This window comes from Halichondria panicea, chromosome 1 (genome assembly GCF_963675165.1).
Source record: "Halichondria panicea chromosome 1, odHalPani1.1, whole genome shotgun sequence".
Taxonomy (NCBI): domain Eukaryota; kingdom Metazoa; phylum Porifera; class Demospongiae; order Suberitida; family Halichondriidae; genus Halichondria; species Halichondria panicea.
In genome coordinates, this window is record NC_087377.1 from 11,119,379 (window position 1) to 11,140,334 (window position 20,956).

The 20,956-nt window shown below is 40.5% G+C and overlaps 3 protein-coding genes across 4 annotated transcripts; 1 reads left to right on the top strand and 2 right to left on the bottom strand.

The window, feature by feature from the left end:
- Positions 1-2,778: 2,778 nt before the first annotated feature.
- LOC135346641 (uncharacterized) lies at positions 2,779-4,113 on the bottom strand. The gene has a single exon (XM_064544335.1). The coding sequence runs from the start codon at positions 3,970-3,972 to the stop codon at positions 2,878-2,880; it is 1,095 nt and encodes a 364-aa protein (XP_064400405.1). The 5' UTR covers positions 3,973-4,113; the 3' UTR covers positions 2,779-2,877.
- Positions 4,114-7,100: 2,987 nt separating this feature from the next.
- LOC135346678 (uncharacterized) lies at positions 7,101-8,361 on the bottom strand. The gene has a single exon (XM_064544377.1). The coding sequence runs from the start codon at positions 8,315-8,317 to the stop codon at positions 7,250-7,252; it is 1,068 nt and encodes a 355-aa protein (XP_064400447.1). The 5' UTR covers positions 8,318-8,361; the 3' UTR covers positions 7,101-7,249.
- Positions 8,362-11,412: 3,051 nt separating this feature from the next.
- On the top strand, positions 11,413-20,774 carry LOC135346131 (neural cell adhesion molecule L1.1-like). Of its 2 annotated transcripts, XM_064543651.1 has the most exons (14): positions 11,413-11,626; positions 11,749-11,948; positions 12,718-12,978; positions 13,302-13,625; positions 13,913-14,061; positions 14,446-14,578; positions 14,714-14,947; positions 15,792-16,079; positions 16,651-16,806; positions 18,107-18,149; positions 18,980-19,229; positions 19,481-19,828; positions 20,113-20,164; positions 20,594-20,774. In XM_064543651.1, exons 2-12 carry the CDS (start codon positions 11,759-11,761, stop codon positions 19,571-19,573), a joined length of 2,121 nt encoding a protein of 706 aa, XP_064399721.1. In that variant the 5' UTR covers positions 11,413-11,626; positions 11,749-11,758; the 3' UTR covers positions 19,574-19,828; positions 20,113-20,164; positions 20,594-20,774. The 2 variants fall into 2 exon arrangements, with proteins under 2 accessions (XP_064399721.1, XP_064399728.1); XM_064543658.1 differs by lacking the exons at positions 11,413-11,626; positions 11,749-11,948 and adding an exon at positions 13,146-13,197 and having other exon boundaries at positions 12,841-12,978.
- The last annotated feature ends 182 nt before the right edge of the window (positions 20,775-20,956 follow it).

The following is a 20,956-nucleotide window of genomic DNA, read 5'->3' on the forward strand; positions in this document are numbered from 1 at the left end:
GACGGTTATATAAGTATATTATGTGTCACTCCGTCCTTCAAAAACAATAGTGAGGTTATAGTGCTACAAGCATGAAACTACCATAGGAAGTAGTAGTTGTAATGACTAAATAAAAGAACTTCCTCACGTATATCGATTGAAGCGAGTATAGAGGTATAAACACTGCACCAGAGAAAACCGCCATTGGGGTAAGCAAGTGCCTCATAATTTCAGTATCAGTAGCAGGCTAGAAGCATTTTGTAGAAGTGCAATGACCATAATACATGAGCATGACTCATAATGCTGGCATAATTATAGAGGTGCCATGGCTGCATTTCAGAAATAAAATAGCGGTCCTGCCTCGAATGTAGTAACTGATTTTGTGGTTCTGCTCAAGGATAATGAATCATCTGCCAAACCACACCCAAAACGTCATATGCATGCTGCAGAGAGGCTGCTATTTTGGAAAAATTAAATCCGCGAAAACCTTTCGAACGGGTATTCCGCGAATGTTTATACCCTCGAAGTATACCCGCTATGCGTCTGATTGGCTAAAGGTGTGTTTTATCCAACTTTAGTTAGAAAATCATGGAGTCCAAGATCGACAATCATGTACTTCACTTAGACAATCATGCACGTAGCAAAGATTGATAAGAACATTCAATGGCTAGCTAATAGACTCATGGGTGCATGCTATGATCTATATTGCTTCAACACTGTTCAGGAAGTTTCCACGTGATTTAGAAGGGTTTAATAGTAGAACTCTCACTACGTTCGGGATACTACAGCCAGCCCTTTGATTTGGGAATCTAAATCATGTAGAAACTTCCTAAACAGTGTCTAACGATTATGTATAGGGTTACCCAATAATCTTGTACCTACCATTGACGCCTTACGGCGTCATAAATAGATGCCCAGTACTGCGTTCATCAGAAATGTCACTGAGTGACAGAGAACACGCAAAATTTCTAAAGGTGTGTTTTGTCAAGGCATATCCTAAATCGAGGCATGTCGTAAAGCGTAAGTTTTTGTGCCCCCTTGCTAAATGTGCCCTTCTTAAGGGGCCGTGCCGCCTCACCTTGTTTTCTAGTTTGAGTATACTGTACTGTGCTGCCTACCTTGTTTTCTAGTTTGAGTATACTGTACTGTACCTCTGAGACGTTATACTTAAACTTCAAGGCTGTCGAAAACATTAAGGATCCCCTGCACGCTTCGACCATTATTTGCATTTGCAAAAGGAGAGGGGTTTCACAAGAGTATTGGGAGTGGTTGGGTTTACCAACAGGGGAAAAATGGGCCGAAATTGAGGTCAAAGATCATAGGGTGAGAGCTTGTTGCAAAAATCTGCACGTGAATCGGGCGAGGTATATATATAGCAGAGACTTAATAATTTGTCTTTTGGCTGAAAGATTAAAATACTAAAATTATCATAGGACAAAGGTCAATTTCTAGTGACGGAGGCAGGAAAGGAAGAAATTTAACCGTGACACGCATGGGCCGGGCATTTACGTATGCGTTTCCAATCCCTCTCCTCTACTATCTATGAGCTAGCCATAGATTGAAAAGGAAGGGGATTGGAAACGAAAATTTTTGCGTGAAACACTCCGCGTTATAGGGCGTGGCTAAAACTACAAAGGGATTATTTTATAGTCAGCATGCTCATTACCTGTCTTGGCTGCCATACAATGTGCTGTACATAGAAATGGTGAAATTGATCACTTTTAATGTTGAATATTCTAAAAAGTAAAGAGAATATAGCTCTAAAAGGTCGACTAAGCAACGCAACCACTATCACTAAACAAATACATGCTATAAAAGAAGGAATAGCCCTTACTATGAAGTCGTGAGAGGTCAAGGCCCGTGGTGTGTCTAAAAGTATACTAAAGCAGTTTGAAGGACTATACTGCAAACGTTTATGAACAGTAAAGCTTATCCATGGCATGAAACCATTCTATATAGCACTTAGATACATAATAACCAAGTCAAGCAATGTCTTTTGCTGTTTTAGGCTTCGCAGCAGGGAAAGAGAAAAGTTGACATGGAGTAATTCAAGCTATACTCAACAAAAATTAAAAACAGAGTAAAGACAGCGGGCTTAGACAAGTTAGAGCTTGTCAGTGGTGTAAATTTACTTCTCTAGAGTAACCTCCCAGCCTCTGAGTGATTGCTAGTGGATAGGAGAGCTAGAAACAGTTGAAATACAACCAGAGTACGGTCAAAACAAAAATAATCGCGATCGCGAAATCATAACGCGGAGTGTTTCAACCATTTACACAGGGGAGGCCTGGTCGTTTCCAATCCCCTTCCTTTTCAATCTATGAGCTAGCTAAGCAAGTACCTTGACTTCTTCTTGACACGTGACATCAATTGCAATGAATAACATTAATATTGATCACGAATACTACATAATCTACATCATCTACATTACATGTTGGTAATGAATAAAATTAATGTTATCAGTGCCTGACCCAGGCCTTAACTACACAGAGTATATATAGCTCCTTTTAAAAGAGCTGTGTCTCATAATAGTACTCTCTTTTACTCTACTTCTGGGTAGCTATAGGACTAATGTCCCTCCCATGTTTTGTCCGCCCTGAAATTTGGCTGGGGGAAGTTATACGTTGACACTTATCTCTATTATGTTAATTGATGTACTTCATATAAAGCAAACGACTATACATGCAAGCCAAATTAACCCGAAGACTTATACTTATATAAACACAGAAGACCCAAAAATAACTCTATAGTATGACCTCCACTCCAACAAAGTTGCATATAATTCTCATGTTTATAATAATATAAAGTACACGAAATAGTGCATGCGAAAGAATGTGACGCAAAAATAAAATGCACAGTATATAATTATGATATAATTATGTGGTATATAAAGTTTATATTTTAAGTCAGATTCTCGTAAGGTCTATATGGATGTACAGAGAGATCACGTTTGCATGTTTGTTGGCCCAACAGAAACTTCGAGTTAATATTCAGTGTTAACCATTGTTGTAAAATAGGCTCAACTGAATTTCGATACTTTTCTGGTTCTTCTGATCGAATGTCAGCGACAAATTGATTGAAGGCATCCTGACCAGGATACTTTTGTACGTAACTGCGATGCTTTGGGTTAGGTGTTATAAAACGAGGGTCAGTAACTACTTGTCCATTAAGTCGGATATTCAACACGACGTTTGTATACTCTTGTGAGTACCACCAGCTCACTGAATCATACCTCGGTTCGTACGGAAGTATGAAGTCTATCACTTGATAGTGATAGGCAATAAAGAGGCCATCTATTCTATATATTTGTAAGTATCCTGTGACTTCACAATTTGATCGCTCGGAAATAATTTTTTTAGGGAATTTACATCGCCCGGAATCGTCAAGGATGATAACTACAGCGGGTTGAAAGGTTTTGAGAGATTTCTCGTACATCCTAAATGGATTCTGTGTACTCCTTTTATCTACTGGTATTAGTCGAACATCGTCATCCATGAAAATGTAGTGGATGTACTTTTCTTTCCTTTCTTTAGCTGTTTTGTAAAGCAAGTTTCTTCCGGTAGTCCAGGTTTTACTAGAGTTGAATATGTATTGGACATGAGGCAATGACGTGTCAGCGCACTTCGTCTTGTAACTGAGGATAATGACATCACACTGACATGCTTCAGAGTCACCAATCACTTTGGGAGACTTTAGATAAGTTGGAATACAGTTTTCTGTTTGTGTTAGATAGATGAAGCGAGTTGGTGCAACCACAGTGGAGAGTTTTGTTTGAATAGCTTTGACCTGTTCAGTCGGTACCTTCTTTGAGTGTTCAATATCGTTAGTTGGGACCACAGAGGTGAGTTTTTTTTCAATAGCATTGACCTGTTCAGTCGTGGCCTGCTCATTCATGTCCGCCTTGGAGTGTAAGTATTGGAAATACCATATATACACTGTGATTACAAGCAAAACAAATAATACTACTAACTTATTAAAATTGATTGGATTCACCATTCTTAACTTAGACTTAAAACTAACTTAGTTTCCAGTTTTCGATAACCGTAATACTAGAAAACTAACTGACAACAGCATAGCTAGCTAGATTCCACGAAAGAAAGGGATAGGCAACGCCCCAGAGGAGGTAGACTCGCAAGCCACTCCCTTTTCTCTGATTGGACAGGGGCGGGAGAAAAGGGACTGGTGACTCTGGGCTACAGCTTGTGTAAATCAGGAATGCTATTAAATATTAATGTCACGTGCAAATTATCCAATTTATTCTGATGCGTCAAAAGCTAAAGACACACAGAAGACAAGTATACAGATCTATCTAGCCAGCCTTTTGATTTTATAGATCCTTGTACCAGTGTCTGTTGTGCCACAACTTGTGGATTAGCATGGAACAGCTGATGAACGTAGAAATCTTGGCAGTCCTTCTTTGAACCGAGGAGTGGCAGCGATTTAAGACAGCTTGTACAAGTCTGACTACTCTCAATTCAACTGCTGCCGTCTGCCATTATCTGTCTTGTATTGTACAGGTTATTAAAAGCTTTAGGCAACCAATGACTTTCGGCTGCCAGTTCTCATCACGTAAAACTAAAACAAGCTAATCTCTGCTGGTGTCTTAGATGACTATATCCTAGCTGAATGCCTGATGATGTTATTACTCCATCATCTTCTCTTTTCTAGCACTAGCATCCATTCTTAAACTGTAGCTAAGAAGCCCGCGATCACTTTTGCGGCTACGCAATTCTACTTAACCTCACGCAATTTTTGGATCACGTGGAAAAATCAATGAATAATCTCTACCCAAATTCTGGTAGAGACACAAAATGTGTCCCAGAGTCATTTTCTCCCGCCCCCGTCCAATCAGAGAAAAGGGAGTGGCTTGCGAGTCTACAGAGGAGGGAGTAGTTGGGCGGAGCCCGACCGTCCCTGACGGGAGGTCGGGTTGCAAGCCTATCTGGAATTTGTTCTGCGCATTATGTAGTACTGCTATGAATATTATTATTCTCAAGTGGGTGTTAACCGACTTGATGACGTGTAAACCACAGGATGGCACAGCAATACTGCATGTGGTTTTGCAGCTAGATGCAAGCGGAAGTGTAACCAAGCCACGTGAAAAATGCTGCAATCTGATAGGGCGCCACTATAATGGCGCTAGAACAAATCCCAGATAGGCTTGCAACCCGACCTCCCGTCAGGGACGGTCGGGCTCCGCCCAACTAAGGAGGGAGGACACGATTAACCTTAGCTCTAATTAGCTAATTATCGCGACCTTTTAATTACATTCTTTGAACGATTCATCTTTTCTTTCTTTATAACCTCTACATATTGGACACAAGAGCTAGAGCCTTTTCTCCTACTGGAGGTACCCCTATGGCCAAGTTGTCAGGACCTGAAGGTAATAGGACCTATAAGAAGCACCTCAAGTACTCCTATCTCTAAGATCCCTGTGAGAAGCATCCCAGGCACTCTGATCTTGTCTCTGTGAGAAGCACTCTTGATCCTGGAGACAGGATCCCTATGAGGAGCACCCCAGGCACTCCTGTCTCCAAGATCCCTGTGAGAAGCACCCCAGGCACTCCTGTCTCTGTGATAAAGCTGCAACATGGAATTGTTTAGTTCAGAGTGTCTCCAACATGAAGAACATCAATGACACTAACAGTCTCAGCTTCTAGCACCCCTTTATTTGTATGGTTTGCTCTGTGCCTGCAAGAATTGCCTGTCACTCATACTACAGTACTGTTCTGTGTGTCCCAATATGTAGAGGTTATAAAGAAAGAAAAGATGAATCGTTCAAAGAATGTAATTAAAAGGTCGCGATAATTAGCTAATTACTGCTATCAACATGTTCACATTTTAAAGTGCTATATAGGAGTAGGATTTACTGCATATAATTATAGCTGCTAGATTTATAGTACACAGTCAGCACTGGGCCAATTTTTGATTTGATACTGCAAGTAAAGAAACCACTCAAGTAGTCCAGTTTACATTGTGGGTTAACATTGTGGTTTACCATTTGTGTGCGTGTGCATGTGTGTTGCAAAGGTGCTTAAACTGCTGTACTTGCTATGGCCTGCAAAATGCAAACTGTAACTGGTTTTAATTTGGCAATTTCAAAACTGCCAAATTAGTGGACCTAATTGCTGTAGTTGAATTGAATTCAATAATCGATTATCAAAAATTGAATTTCAATATTAATCGATTATCAAAAATCGAATTTCAATAATCGATTATCAGATCGATTGTCAAAGATCGTTCACCTGTAAATCGAAAATCAACTGTAAAAAATCAACTGTAAAAAATCGATTATTAAAAATCAATCTTCAAAAATCGATTTTATATTGGATGCACGCCTATCAGATTCTGCCTGAATTTTGTCACAAACGGCGTTCCATAGAAAGCAGATGGACTTGCTCTGGGACTTGCCATAGCCGGTCTGTACGGTACCCACATAAACACCAGCGTACAGACACTTCAACGCCTCCAGCTGCTTGTCTTTCAAGACTAGACCTGGTTTTCCAACACAGGATAAAGCGTACGCGAGAGCAGAAGAGAAGGTAGCAGCCATTACATACACAACTTGGATCCTGGACTAGAGTTCTTTTTTCAATGACATCATTATAAATGAAACGGATATCAATGTTTTACAACTAAATGCGGAATAAGAATACTGATAAATATACTACAATTTACGATTACCAAGATTCTTGGTAATTCTGGCGCATGCGTAAACAGTGTATACCAGGCCGCCTTTCTCAGGGGCCTGGAATCGAGGCTACTAGTCAACCACATAAACCACATTTTTTCGAACTTCATTTCACGTGCTTTAGCATCTAAATCCACCCTCACTAGATCAGTTTTCTCATGGGCGTCTAGCCATGCATTCACAGCAGTCGGGGCTAACAACCTGATCAAAAGGAATTTTATTAAAGTTTATAGCAGTGACGACATGGTTTGTGCGGACTTTGTTTGGGATGTCAGGCTTGGCCACATTTCTTTCAACTCGCGTGAAGATACCTCAACTCTATCTGCTGCGATTAACTTTAAGTTGGACTAAATATTCTTGCACTATAGTTCTATACTATTACTATATACATGTAATATAATATGTACACCTATTCCTGGTGTGTTCAATGATAATTATTATTATTATTATTGAAGCCATAATTGACCACATAACTTCTAGGGACAAACTCAATGCGAAGTTATTACACTACTAAAAATAAATACACAAAAATGAATACTTGTATACTGTAGTAAATGTGTAGTCAATTTTAGGATTTTATTTTTAAGTCAGATTCTCGTACGGTCTATATGGATGTACAGACAAATCACGTTTGCATGTTTGTTGGCCCAACATCCATTTTGGGTTAAGATTTGTTAACCATTGCTGTAAAATAGGCTCAAATGATTTTCGATACTTTTCTGGTTCTTCTGACCGAACATCAGCGACAAAAGAATCGAAGGCATCCTGATAAGGCGGTCTCTTTTGGTAGTCACGATGCTTTGGGTTAGGTGCTCTAAAACGAGGGTCAGTAACTACCTGTCCATTAAACCGGATATTCATTCTGACGTTCGTATACTCTTGTGAGTACCACCAGCTCACTGAATCGTACTTCGGTATGTATGGAAGTATGTAGTCTATCGCTTGATAGTGATAGGCAATAAAGAGGCCGTCTATTCTATATATTTGTATGTATACCGTGAGTTCACAATCCAATCGCTCGGGAAAAATTTGTTTAGGGAAATAGTTTCGATTGGAATTATCAAGGATGACAACTACAGCGGGTTGATAGATCTTGAGAGATTCCTCATACTTCCTAAATGGACTCATTGTACTTATATCCACTGGTGATAGTTTAACATCATCGTCCATGAAAATGTAATAGATGTACTTTTCTTTTCTTTCTTTGGCTGCTTCATAAAGCAAGTTTCTTCCAGTAGTCCAGGTTATAGACTTACTAGAGTTGAATATGTATTGGACATGAGGCAATGACGTGTCAGTGCACTTCGTTTTGTAACTGAGGATGATGACATCACACTGACACGCTTTAGAGTCACCAATCACTTTAGGAGACTTTAGATAGGTTGGAATACAGTTTTCTGTTTGTGTTAGATAGATAAAGCGAGTTGGTGCAACCACCGTGGAGAGGTTTGTTTCAATAGCTTTGACCTGTTGAGTCGTTACCTCCTTTGAGTGTTCAGCTTGCTCGGTCATGACTTCCAATTCCGTGAAGCGTAATTGAAATCCGCGTACGTTTGGAAAATACCATACCACTGTGCATGTGACGCTGACAACAAGCAAAACAAATAGTAGTATCATGGTCACCTTTGTAGATTTGAGCTGATTCACCATTCTTAGCCTAGTTTCCAGGTTTTCTTTTCGCTGTGACTATTCTTACGGGTACGGCACTGTATAAAGGCTACTTACACTTATGGCAAGGTGAACTTTCACTTTCACCTCTGACCGTAATAATAATTTATGCGCATGCGCTATAATAGATGAGTTAATAATCAATACACAACAATGACAGGATCTACAAAACCAGTGCTTGCTTTTAGGAGCGTTCTTCAATCCAACACACTTCAAGTGCATGAAACCATCCAAGACAACTATCACAGCCAATGCTTTCACTTGTAGATAAATCAATGCAGCATATTGAGCAAGTCCAATTCCCATGAACAAGCAAAGTATCTATGCTATTATGAAGTAAACTCCAGCCGTCAAAAGTGAAGTATTTTTTGATTTGAGTAATGCAAACATTGTCATCCAAGCACTTTTGTTCGCTATATTCCCAGTTCAACAGAGCACCTACTTTGTGTTGATGATGCATTTCCTAGTCCACTCTCCGACTAGGTAATTGGGTTACTCCCACCCTGATCTCTCAGATAAAGCAAACACTAGCTATCTACAAATATGCTTTGTTTTCTGTTAATAGGAAAATTGCTAGTCAATTGGGACTAAAGCACTTGCCTTTAATTTTTGTTTCCTGTATGGGTATATACATATCGCTGTGTTCGAAAGAATTGCTGTATTTAGTGTGTAGGAGAGTTGATAATTATAATGGATCGTAAAACACAAAAACACAATAGCTGTCTGGACTTGACGAATAGTCAACTACTTATGAGGTATATAGACAAAATTAGCTGCGAAGGAAGTTATGGGCCAAGTGCTCCTGTGTTTTTATAGCAGACTAATTGTTGTGTTCAGCTGTTGGTAATGTAAGTGATGATTTCTCAAGTGTAGTTAGTGTGTGGCATATTGGCTACCAGAGTTCTGTGTTGTTACTGTCTCGAGTGTGTTGAAGTATGAATGAATGAATGTGCATTTTTGTATTTCAAAGTTCTTTGGTGCAATTCGGAGTGTCTTCAAAACCAACTGCTTATTGCTCCTTTGATGTTTTCATTCTTCTGTATCAATGTACATGCATGCAGCTTTCCCAGGTATAATTATATTAATTTGTACTTCCCTCTTTAGTAGGTATGTCTGGACTTTTGTTAAATGTATCCCCAATTTACATTTCAACAAGTGTGGGGTTGTGGTGGTATTGATGATTGGGTTTAGCTAGTGGCGCACCTACTCTGCTCTGTGATCACTAAGCCGTATAAATACAACGTATGGCGTTGTTGGAAGTATAGCATGCAATATGACCCTCCAACAGTGAGCGAATAGCTCCAGGAAGTCCCACACAAGAGGTCATATGTTAGCAGCATTGAAGCATGTAATATGCCGGCATTTGTGTGTGGTTGTGATTGGTGTGTGAGGTAACATTTCACTGAGTGTAATTCGATCCCTTAATTCACTTTCTAATACTGGAGGACATGATCCCATATACTAGCTAGTCAGGGGCGTAGGGAGGGGGAGGGCTTTGGGGGCTGGAGCCCCCCCTTTCTCTGCAAAAACTGCACTAAGAGCCCCACCTTCTCTGATGAGTCTTCAGCCTGGGAATTAGGTATAGATTAGTGGCAGACAAACAGCATGTCCAAGAGCTAGCTATACTATACTAGTAACTTTGATTCTTTAGTGCAACTAAGCTAGCTAGCTACGGCTAGCTAGCTAGCTTTAGCAATATTATTAATTGAAGCAAGGTGTGGCTATTTCTTGCACATGCGCAATGAGTCATTAATTAGGGGGTGTGGCTTCCGGTAACCGGAATTTTCGGCGCTCCGCGCCAAGTACTTTCTGGCACGAACAGCTCAGCCCCCCCTTCCTCAAATTCCTGCCTACGCCCCTGCTAGTCCCTCAATAGTAGTGCACGGGTTGACCCATCTTAAGTCAGAACACTCTATGTATTACTTCCATCAGCTAGCTTACAGTAATAGCTAAACACATTACGGTACATAAGACTTACATGTACCACGGGTACGCACCAGTCTTTAGAGACAATTGAACAAACTTTCATTTCCTTGCAGGTAGTATAAGTATAAGTATATGTGAGAATCCTAAAACTGACCAGGTCACCACATGCATATATACTGCACACATAGAAACCTTTTTGCACCTTCTGTATACTTGCTATAACCGCTCCCATTAATGCATTTTTGCGACACTGTATTGTTTTACGATCAATTACCTGCAGCTATATAGCACTAGCTGGTCCATCCTCTAGTCTATCTGTTATGTGCTCCATTGTAAAGTGTATTGATTACTCCTAAATTCTTTCTCAGTGGTGGTATGATATGTATCCATGAATATCATTATGTAAAGCCAGTGTCAGTGTTTGGGTCACTTACTTATCCCACAAACAGTGTCTGGTTGATTAATCTAAAGGAATTCATTCTTCTTTGTAGCCAGGCCTACAGTTTAATGTGCCAGTCACATTCCCAGAGTGTAGTACGGTACACTTTACTCTCTCTTCCTGACAGCCACAGGCCCTAAAATATGCATGCACAGTGAATTTTCCCACAGTGTTACCGTAGCATTACTTGTATTGTGGTTTAGTAGTAGCCAATGCTTTGAACTCTACTTCCTGGTACGAAACAAATGTATACACATGCATGCAGCTGAGAACTGTAATAATTATCTTTGATGGTAGAGTTTCTATCCTGCATGCTCATAGAAGCTAGAAGCTTTATTATAATTATGTCTTGATCATTGTTGCATGCTCTCCTGAAATTGTATCTGTTTTGTGCACAATCGTTTGTACCCGGCAAAGCTTGATATCAACAATATATTGTATTACCTCAACACAATGGTCTAGATGGCTCCAGAGATCCTCTGACACTCTCTATAGTTCATTTGTGAGGTGGTCGCTCATTCATTTGACGATGTACATGTACACGTGTTTTCATACCAACTATAGCTTGCATTATGTCACCCATGGCCAAAGAGTCGCAGCAATTATCACGATCAACGTAATAATTGGTTACTTGTCTGATCACTCACGAGGGAAATTGGTGAACAAATCAGATTTTCGTAGAAAGTCCTTCACTATTAGTTAAGGAATTTTAGTCCTAACCATGCAGGTTTTCTTGAAGAAATTTCTTGAATTCAATAGATGAGGTTTCTACGACAAATGGGTTCTGGGCAGTTCAAGTGAATGCCTTGAATATTCTAGCAATTACGTATACTGTTTTATTGTGCAGGAATACAATTAAACCGTGAAAACAAGACGCTTTTCTCCAATGAAGGAGCTGATTTTAATCGACTGTGCCGATACAAGAGGTCAGTATTGCAGCACTTGGATGTGTATGCGCTATGGGTATAGCTTCATAGCTAGGCAAAATAATATAATGTCATGTTCTCAGAAATAATAGTGTTGTTCATGCTGGATACCATTTCCGTAGTGATACAAACATGCTTAACGAGCTGCAATGGATTCACAATGGTGACTTAAGTCAGCCAGTACGCAGTACATTGTCATCAGCTCTGCCACTGGCTATAGAGAATGTCCAGCTCTTGCATGCCGGGGAGTACAGCTGTAGGGCGATGCTTAACAATGGTAGTGTTGTTGGTCCTGTGTCGGCAGGATTCCTCAATGTTGCAGGTGAGTACTCTACTAGCTTTTTTTTTTTTATGAAAGATTTAGCAATTAATTGCAAGGATACACAAATAGCTACAAAGCTAGGGTGAAGTGAGTCCTATAACATACGTTTTAATAGTTACAACATGTCAACTAGATGTGAATACAGATGAGACTTAAATGAACTTATACTAGTACAGTCTACTAAAGTAAAGTCCTTGTGGCTAACCAGCCTATTCCATATTGTGATTGCATGCGGAAAAAATGAGAATTTGTAAAAGGATGTTCTACATTGGTAGGGGACCAGAGTAAAACAGTTAACAGTTCTACTACTGTACGTCATATTTCTCTTGGTTGCTGGGTTGTTTGGGAAGTCAGTTAGATTGTGTAGTATTTTGAAAAGCTGGGCGGTAGCTGGTGTAACTGGTGTAACTGGTGTATCTGGTGTAGCTGGGGTAGCTGGTGTATCTGGGGTAGCTGGTGTATCTGGTGTATCTGAGGTAGCTGGTGTAGCTGGTGTATCTGAGGTAGCTGGTGTATCTGGTGTAGCTGGGGTAGCTGGTGTCTATACCATCTAGTGGGAATAATTATGTTATGATAATAATAAATGTGGTTTTGTTGCAATCACATTTGGTTAGTTTGAAATATTTTGTTTACAATTTATTGTGCATGATCAGCTGTCAACAAGTCACAACACACACTGTGTATGTACAGTACACGTAGTCACTTCGTAGTCTGCATGGATACGAATGTAGACTCATGATGATATATTTATAATCGCTCCCATCTTCAGATTCGTCCCAGCTGATTGTCCCACCAAAACAGTACGTACTGAAGGGTGGTGATATTACACTTGAGTACTCGACAACGCTAACGGACAATGTGTTGGGGGTGTGGCAAACTGCCTCGTCAAACGCACCTGCCGATCCCGTGATAACAAATGCCCAGGTGGAGAATGAGTTGGCTGGAGAGTATCAATACAATATCTTGTTTTATTTGACGGACACTGCTGACCAAGTGAACACTCAGCGACAATCGGAAGCTATTGTAGTAGGTGAGAGCTACAGAGCATGAGGTTATCTTACAAGTAACTCTTGTGTGCGTATGTTATGAAAACTGTTTGAACAATTTTAATTTATGTGTACAGAGCTATGGGAATTCATAGTTAGGTTTGAATACTTGCCATAGCTCTGAGCAACTCCCTTCATGCACTTGCTGTAGGTACGACGTGTAGGGCTAATCTATTTCAAGTTTGGATCAAAGAAAATTAATTGTATGACCCCCATTTGAAATAGTTATCGACAAGCACACACACGCACACACACACACACACACACATACGCACACACACACACACACACACACACACACACACAGTTCCTCCACGGATCACTGCCTACTCTCAGTCCCCAATACAAGTCATCGGAGGATCCACACAATCCCTGAGGGTCTCTTTTGTGAGCAGGACAATGAACAGTACTACTGTCAGCTGGACCAGACTCAGTGGGAACATGCCCTCGGGGGCACAGGTGGAAACAGTTTGGTTGGACGATAGTACCGGTAATGCAACGACTTCTCTCAACTTCAACTCTCTAACTAGAAGTGACAGTAGTCAGTATCGAGTGAGTATCACTAACTCTCATGAAGTGGTTCCAGTAGACCAGAGAACAGTCAGCAAAATGTTTGAGTTGACTGTGAAAGGTGAGTTTATCAATTCAATTTTTCGTGAAATCTATTCTAACACCTTCACTAATGTTTCCCTTGTCTAGTTGTTTGTTTAACAATTATCGATTACTTGATCGTAGATAAGTAATTTCAGTGTGCGTTTTGCCAATCCAGTAGTACATGATGAAAATAAACACCTCTCTAGACAATGTATACTGTATGCGGTAGTTTGCATGCCCTCATGCCCTGGTCTATAGCGCATACGAATGTAGCATTTAGACAGCGATGTAATGATGATTCACTTTCTCCACCTCCTCCGATAGTACCTCCTGCTCTACCGGCTTCACTGTCAGCCGCTAGTATCAACAACACACGTTACAACATCACATGGACTCTCACTCACACCACACCCGATCAACAAGCCTCCACCCTGCTCATTAACGTCTCCAAACCGTCCCCTACCATCATTCAGGTAATTATAGTGTGGCGCATCGAGTAATATCTGTGTGGGCACACATGCATGTACAGTGCATGGAACCTATTTCAATGGGGAAAGGCCAACTGATGGCCAGGTCCTAGTAATAGCTATAGTGCTAGAGCAGTGTTTTAATTGATATGAACTTCACCCAGCTGGAGCTAGGCGCAGGCTTTGGGAACAGCATACTTGCAGTTTTAGCACTAAAGACTATAAAAATCACAGCAGATTCAGCAAAGAAAAAAGCTTTCCTAACTGGAGCCCTATTTAGAATCAGACACACGAACACACTGACTGACTACTATAACCTGGGGCCGCCTACAAGCCTCGAGTTAATTTATATATTCGCTGTCAAAAATATTGTTTCCCTGGTCACTACAGGTGCCCTCCTCAGTCAGTGAGATCTTTGTATTTGAAGTGGAGCCTGGTAATGATTACACTCTCTCTCTGACAGCTGCCAATGTGGACGGGAGTGTCAGCACTGATCCTGTAGTGTTCACTACTCCTGCAGCAGGTTAGTGCATTTGGATGTGATGACCCTTTACCAGCTAATCCTTCCAGTGAAATTGTAGCCTTTTAAAACGCGGCCTTTACCATACACCATGTGTTTCAATTATGGTGAGCTTGTCTCCACTGCAGTACTGTACAGCTCCCCTCATCATCTCTGCTGATGTTCAACGTCTCAACTCGACTGCTTTGAGCCTCACCTTTGACCTGCACTACACTGGTGGAGGTGACATCACTACCATCTCAGAACACATGACGGGAATGGTGGTCAGTGACGAGGTCAAGAGTTTGGAGTATTCGACTGACTTGGAGTTCTCTGTGTCTCTCACAAACCAGCGATCTCTGACAATGGTGGCCAGCACTAGACAGAGCTTCAGTAAGTCAGTACTGGTATACCGTACCATATAGCGGCCGGGTAATTTTCGTTGGTGCACATTTTTGTATATGTGACAGGCTCTGGGAAAACCAGACTATTGGAGCAGACTAAAATTTTGTTGATTAATGTACCAAGTGATAGAGCAGAGCATTGCCTACACAATGATATGCTTAGTGTTCATATACCTAGTTTCATACCCGAGTTATGCGCGTTGGAAACTTGAAGCCGTAAAATGTAGTATCGAGAAAAACGGCTCTCAAAGATTGCTTAATTAGGAAAAATAAGGTAATAGCGAAAGTTTGGACGAAGCGTTTCGATGGAAAGAGTTGGATTTAGAGCGTCAGATTTTACAGAGAGGTAGTAGAAGGACTGCAGATACTTATACACCAATAACATTTTATTTGAGATTTTATACTGTAGGCATAAATTTAGCTGTAGCTCAATACTAAATTCTGCTCCAATAGTCTGGTTTTCCCAGAGCCTGTCACATATGACTACCATTAAATATTTCGTATTATAAGTATAACTTTCGTACAGCACAAAGTTTTTGAATCACTCTTTTTACATCTCAGAATAGCACCTATTGCGCATAACAATTTCGCAGTTTTAATTTTCGGATTAATACTCTTGTGCAAAAAGTACAAACAGTTTGAAAATAATCCGCTATACGGTTATATGAGGCCTATGTACACACTTTAGAGACATAACAATATACATGTAATTACATCGGTGACATTGTATTTTTGCGCGACTAGTCTGTGTGACATTGTATATACAGTATGAGCAAAAATCACGGTAGATCTTATACTCTTGGTTGTAATTCCATGCTCTCTTTCTCTCCCAGTTCCCCCTGGGGCCCCGACTGTGCAAATGTCCGTCACAGAGACCTCCATCATTCTGCAAGTGACGCTGTCAGGAACAGCCACGGAGCCGATAGAATCTATCGTCGCAGAGGTACATGATAGTACCCAACTAGTTGCTATGACTAATCGTACTGGAGCGTTCTCACGAGGGGAGGTGGTTGAAGTGACTGTTGGCGGGTTGAGCCCGGGAACACAGTACACAGCTGTGGCTTACGGGGTCAACGCTGGTGGTGCGGGGGAACAAAGCAGTCCGTTTACATTCAGCACGGGTGAGTAGCTAAGATAGAGTGATGGCAATTATAAAGTACCGGTGCTTTTATATGAGGATTGAGTTGCTTTCGAGAATGTGCACTCTTAAAGGGCTTTCCCGTTGACTTTCAAAGAATGTGATTTATGACCTGGGTCAAATTGCTCTTTTCATACCAATTTATGAGCCGTGAACAGTTTTGTTTAATAACCTTGGTAATGTGTTATGGTCCTAGTATAGATTACAAATGACATGGATAGTTTGCGTGCATATCGTATTCAAATTTGAATTCACTCACAATGATATAATCGTAAGCGTAACCTGTACGAGTGTTGCTATGATACAGACCCACAGACAATTCTCAGCTAGGCTTACAATATTGTGACCGTCTATTTCTTACAACGTGATTTATTTATTATTTTGTTTATTCTCTAAATCCTCATTATATAGGCAGCCACTGCCAGCTGCAGCCACACATTTTTGCTCAGGGTATAATTATCAGTAAATGCCATGAACCCGTTTACATAATTATACGTGGTTAAATTAGTGAAACTGAAGTAGCAAGTGACTCACATCGTATCCCCCATGCACAGCTGGCTCCAGCACGATGCTGTCCCAGGAGGCCGTGATAGGTATTTCCATTGTGGGCTCAGTGGTGGGTACCGTTGCCTTGGTGTTGGCCATCATTGGCTGTTTCTACTGCATCAGGCGATGCAAGACCGGAGGAGGAGAGAAATACTGTACTGCAGGTGAGATATTGCCATATAGCGCAACATTTTAGAAGGGCTTTAATTTTTGCTATTTTCGTCAATCCTCCAAGAAAATTACCACGAAATGCTTAGCTAATTACGGAAGACACAACGTCATTTGACCAAATAGCGCGAAACTTATTCACCGAAATGCTTTTAGAGGCCATTCCACGAAATTTAAGTGCCTCGAAAATTACACGCTATGCGTATATATAGGAAGATGCTTCTCATGTTGATAAGAATCAGGGTCACTGCTATGAGTGCTATCTCCACAGAACAGTGAAACCTGTTTATAGAGGTCACCTTTGTATACTGGCTGTACTAAAGAAATGGCCTGCTAACATAATTTGGACGCAGGCTCTAGGACCAATTTATAGAGGGGTGACCACAATAGACTGTACTATGGCTACCTGCATATCCTCCAGATTATACTCTTAGAGAGAAGGCCGGACACTTACGCATGTAAGCCAAGGCCGTTTACTGATAATAGGGTTGAGTTCTTTTTCTGTATATATATATCTACCTTGGTCGTATGACTACCATCTGATAATTCAACATGATTGTGTGTACTAAGCGTTCTCTATTACCGAACAAGAGGTTGTGGAACCAGAGTCTTTGATAAGCTATCTAGGTGCCCATAGTTATGGTTTGTGGTTAGAACTCAAAGACAATTTGTGGCGTGTACTCTACCACAGCAATGGACAGCAATAGGTCTGCCAGAGACAGTGTGGCATTCACTGTCCAGTGTCCACACACAAGCTAGCCTATCAGATGATTATTCTATATACAGGTTTCATATACTGCACAACTAGCATACTAACCTAAAAGTTGTCTGCTACCTTGCAATTTGCAGCTTTTTCTCTCAATAATTGTTATTTAGTAGTGGCGTGATTGTAGAGACTTTCATTTCATGCAGTACCATAGGTGCAGCTAAATCAGTCAATTTGTGCTGATCTAGCTGCTATAGATTATCTAGTTGGCTTGTAAAGTGGCTGTTTTGGTAGCATCCTTTTGAGAGGCCGTAACTTGAGCCAATGGTTTTCACTTTGACTTCCAATGACAGGTGGTTCCCTTGTAAATTTCAGTAAAACTGATCATGCATGTGAATTAGATGCTGTTACGATCATAGAATTTTGTTGTAGAAGCGACCTTGACTATACCTTTACCAGCAGTGCAAGCAGCAACCACGAAAATAAGATCCAATGAACTGACTAAAATTAATATTGCTCTTGAAATAAACATGTCTTCTCCCACTGTCAATGTATTTACAAATATCCTCTCTCCCCTTTTCTCCGGTTAGATTACAAGGAGGAGCCAAGATACGTGCAAAGATCGGATCAAGTGTAAGTCATGCGCATGCAATTAATATTGTTTAGTTGTTAGGCCAGGCAAAGTCAATTTGTAGTTTCTCAGGCTATTATTCCTAAAATAGCAAGCGGATTGAGGCATTTGATAAATATTAATGATAATGATATTCATAGAATTTTAATTGAAAACACACCCCTAACTTCCTCAATAAGCGGAAATGCATAATTTTTTCCTATTAATTTTAGTCGTAATTATATTCATGACCAAAAAACCATACAAATTTATCCTTTTCTTTTCTTTTAGTGCCTTTAATTTGAGGTCACGTGATATTTAACTTTTTTGTAAAGCTGCCAATTTCCAAGCGCGATGGCCTGAGAAACTACAAATTGACTTTGCATGGCCTTAAGTTTAATGGTGTAACGGATACATGGTTTGATCGCATGATTATGTACCTCAGCAATCTGTCTCGCACTCCATTTCCGAGCATCTCCCCATAACTCATTCTCATATCAGATGTTTGGAAGGCATCGATATCTTGATCTTTAGCCCTCCTACTATCCAATTAGCTCCAAACCATCGATATTATAATGTTACTTATGACAATTATCACTTTCAATGTAGCATATCCATTCCCAGTTGATTTAAATCACTTTCAACTGAACTGGAAAGTTATATTTCACCAATTAACTCGATCCGAAGTGTTTATAGTTACTTGTGACAGTTTAGTACTACTGTAGCATTTCTCATTTATGTTTGTCGAATCACTTGCAACTTAAACATAAACAGGCAAAATGATACACAATGTTGTCGTTTGAACTACGTATAACGATAATATAATTATATCTTCCTCTCTCTCTCTCTGCAGACCGACCAAGAATGGCAGTTTCATCTACCATTCCAGAGGGGAGGGCACGTACACTCCTCGCAGTCCCGTCATCTCCTCCCGTGCCAGTTCCAGCGTACCCCCTCTGGGCACAGACTACTCGTACGAGGACTCCGAAGTCGACATTGTGTTCCCCTCCAACGAACTGCACAAGAGACAAAACGACTTACTTGACAACCACTCCCACTTCCAGTATCGACATTCTCCTGCACCTCTCAAAATATCCCCAAAGGTGCGTTCTCTAGTTCAATGATCATTAGTGTCGTGTGTGTGTGTCTGCATGTTAATTGGGTGTGAAGAGTGTGAAGAGTGTGGCTTATCACAGACAGCTCTTCCATCCCCTTATGACAAGTGATAATTGAGTGACAGAATCTGATTATAAGTATGCAGCCAATCTCCTACGGCTATACTTACGGCCTGAATAATTATTATGTGCATAGCGCCCGATGCCTACATGATTGAAATTGTCCCTCCCCTTTGCAGCACCTCCTCTCCAACTCCTCGTCAATGCTCAGCCCTGACCCTGATATCGGCTCCCCGCCACTCACTGCTCTCTCTTACGCTACAGACGTCTAACTGTTGTCATAACTAATGTAATAAATAATGCAGCTGTCAGGAATAACACGGAACCAATAGAATCTATCGTCGCAGAGGTACATGATAGTACCCAACTAGCTGCTATGACTAATCGTACTGGAGCGTTCTCACGAGGGGGGGTGGTTGAAGTGACTGTTGGCAGGTTGAGCCCGGGAACACAGTACACAGCTGTGGCTTACGGGGTCAACGCTGGTGGTGCGGGGGAACAAAGCAGTCCGTTTACATTCAGTACGGGTGAGTAGCTAAGAGAGAGTGATGAGAAGTACTGATGCTTTACGATGAATGAGTTGGTAGAATGTGCACTTAAAGGGCTTTCCTGTAAAATAATAATCTATAATCTCGGCATAGTAATTTCACTAGGTTGTGGAGAGGGAATCGTTTTTTTGGTTTAAACTGTCAATACCTTGACATTTCTGTTTTGTCAGAGCTACTTCTATCTTTACTACACACCGCCTTTGTGCTGTAATTCATTCCCTGTTAAATTATGCTGTCCAACTTGACTTTCTCTCACTATATAGCTCCGACCTGTTGTGCCTCAGAAGAGAAGACACAAGCCAGTCCAGTCTACTGGTAAGTAATGAAGTTAATTCCTCGTCCCTAACCTTCAGCTATGTACCATTCCCAGTTCTCATGTACACTATAATTATAGTCAAATCGACAATCATGAATCATGGCAATGTCTATCTGATGAAAAAGCTTGCTTTAGCATACTCTCAAAAGCACATTTTCATTCTCTTTTTTTTTATGAGATTCATAATTTTTTAATGCCAGCTAGCATAATTATCATTTTTTCTCAATATCAGTCAAAATGTACCGTTAAATTCTTACGAAAATCTTTTAACCCAGGTATACACAGTTTGCTCACTCTCTCCCCAAACATGCGCTGCAATGCTCCTACTATAATTATTGTAACGCTCGTGTTTTCACTCGTCTTTGTCCACTTTAGTCACACAGTGTGTGTGTGTGTGTGGTGGCTCTAATTAAATATATTCCCTACAGATTCTCTACCAGATGAGCTACATATGGAAAGCTTTCATGTCTAAAGTGGCTTATCTGATGTTTTACATGTAAGAACTGTATAGCGAGAGTACGTTTCATCCAGTATAATTATTGGATACCTTTTCAATTCAGCCACACATAATTTTTGTACATTACCAATAATTATATCAGCATGCATTTCTGACTGTGATCGTGTCTATATATCACACAAACAATTTGCCAAGTAAAAAGGTCACTCTGTCCTTCAAAAACAAACAAAAAGGTGTAGACTGAGGCAAGTGTTACAAGTATAGAAAGTAGTAATTAGTGGCTATATAAAAGAACTTTCTCACTTATACGTATCAATTGAAGCGATTAAGTGTG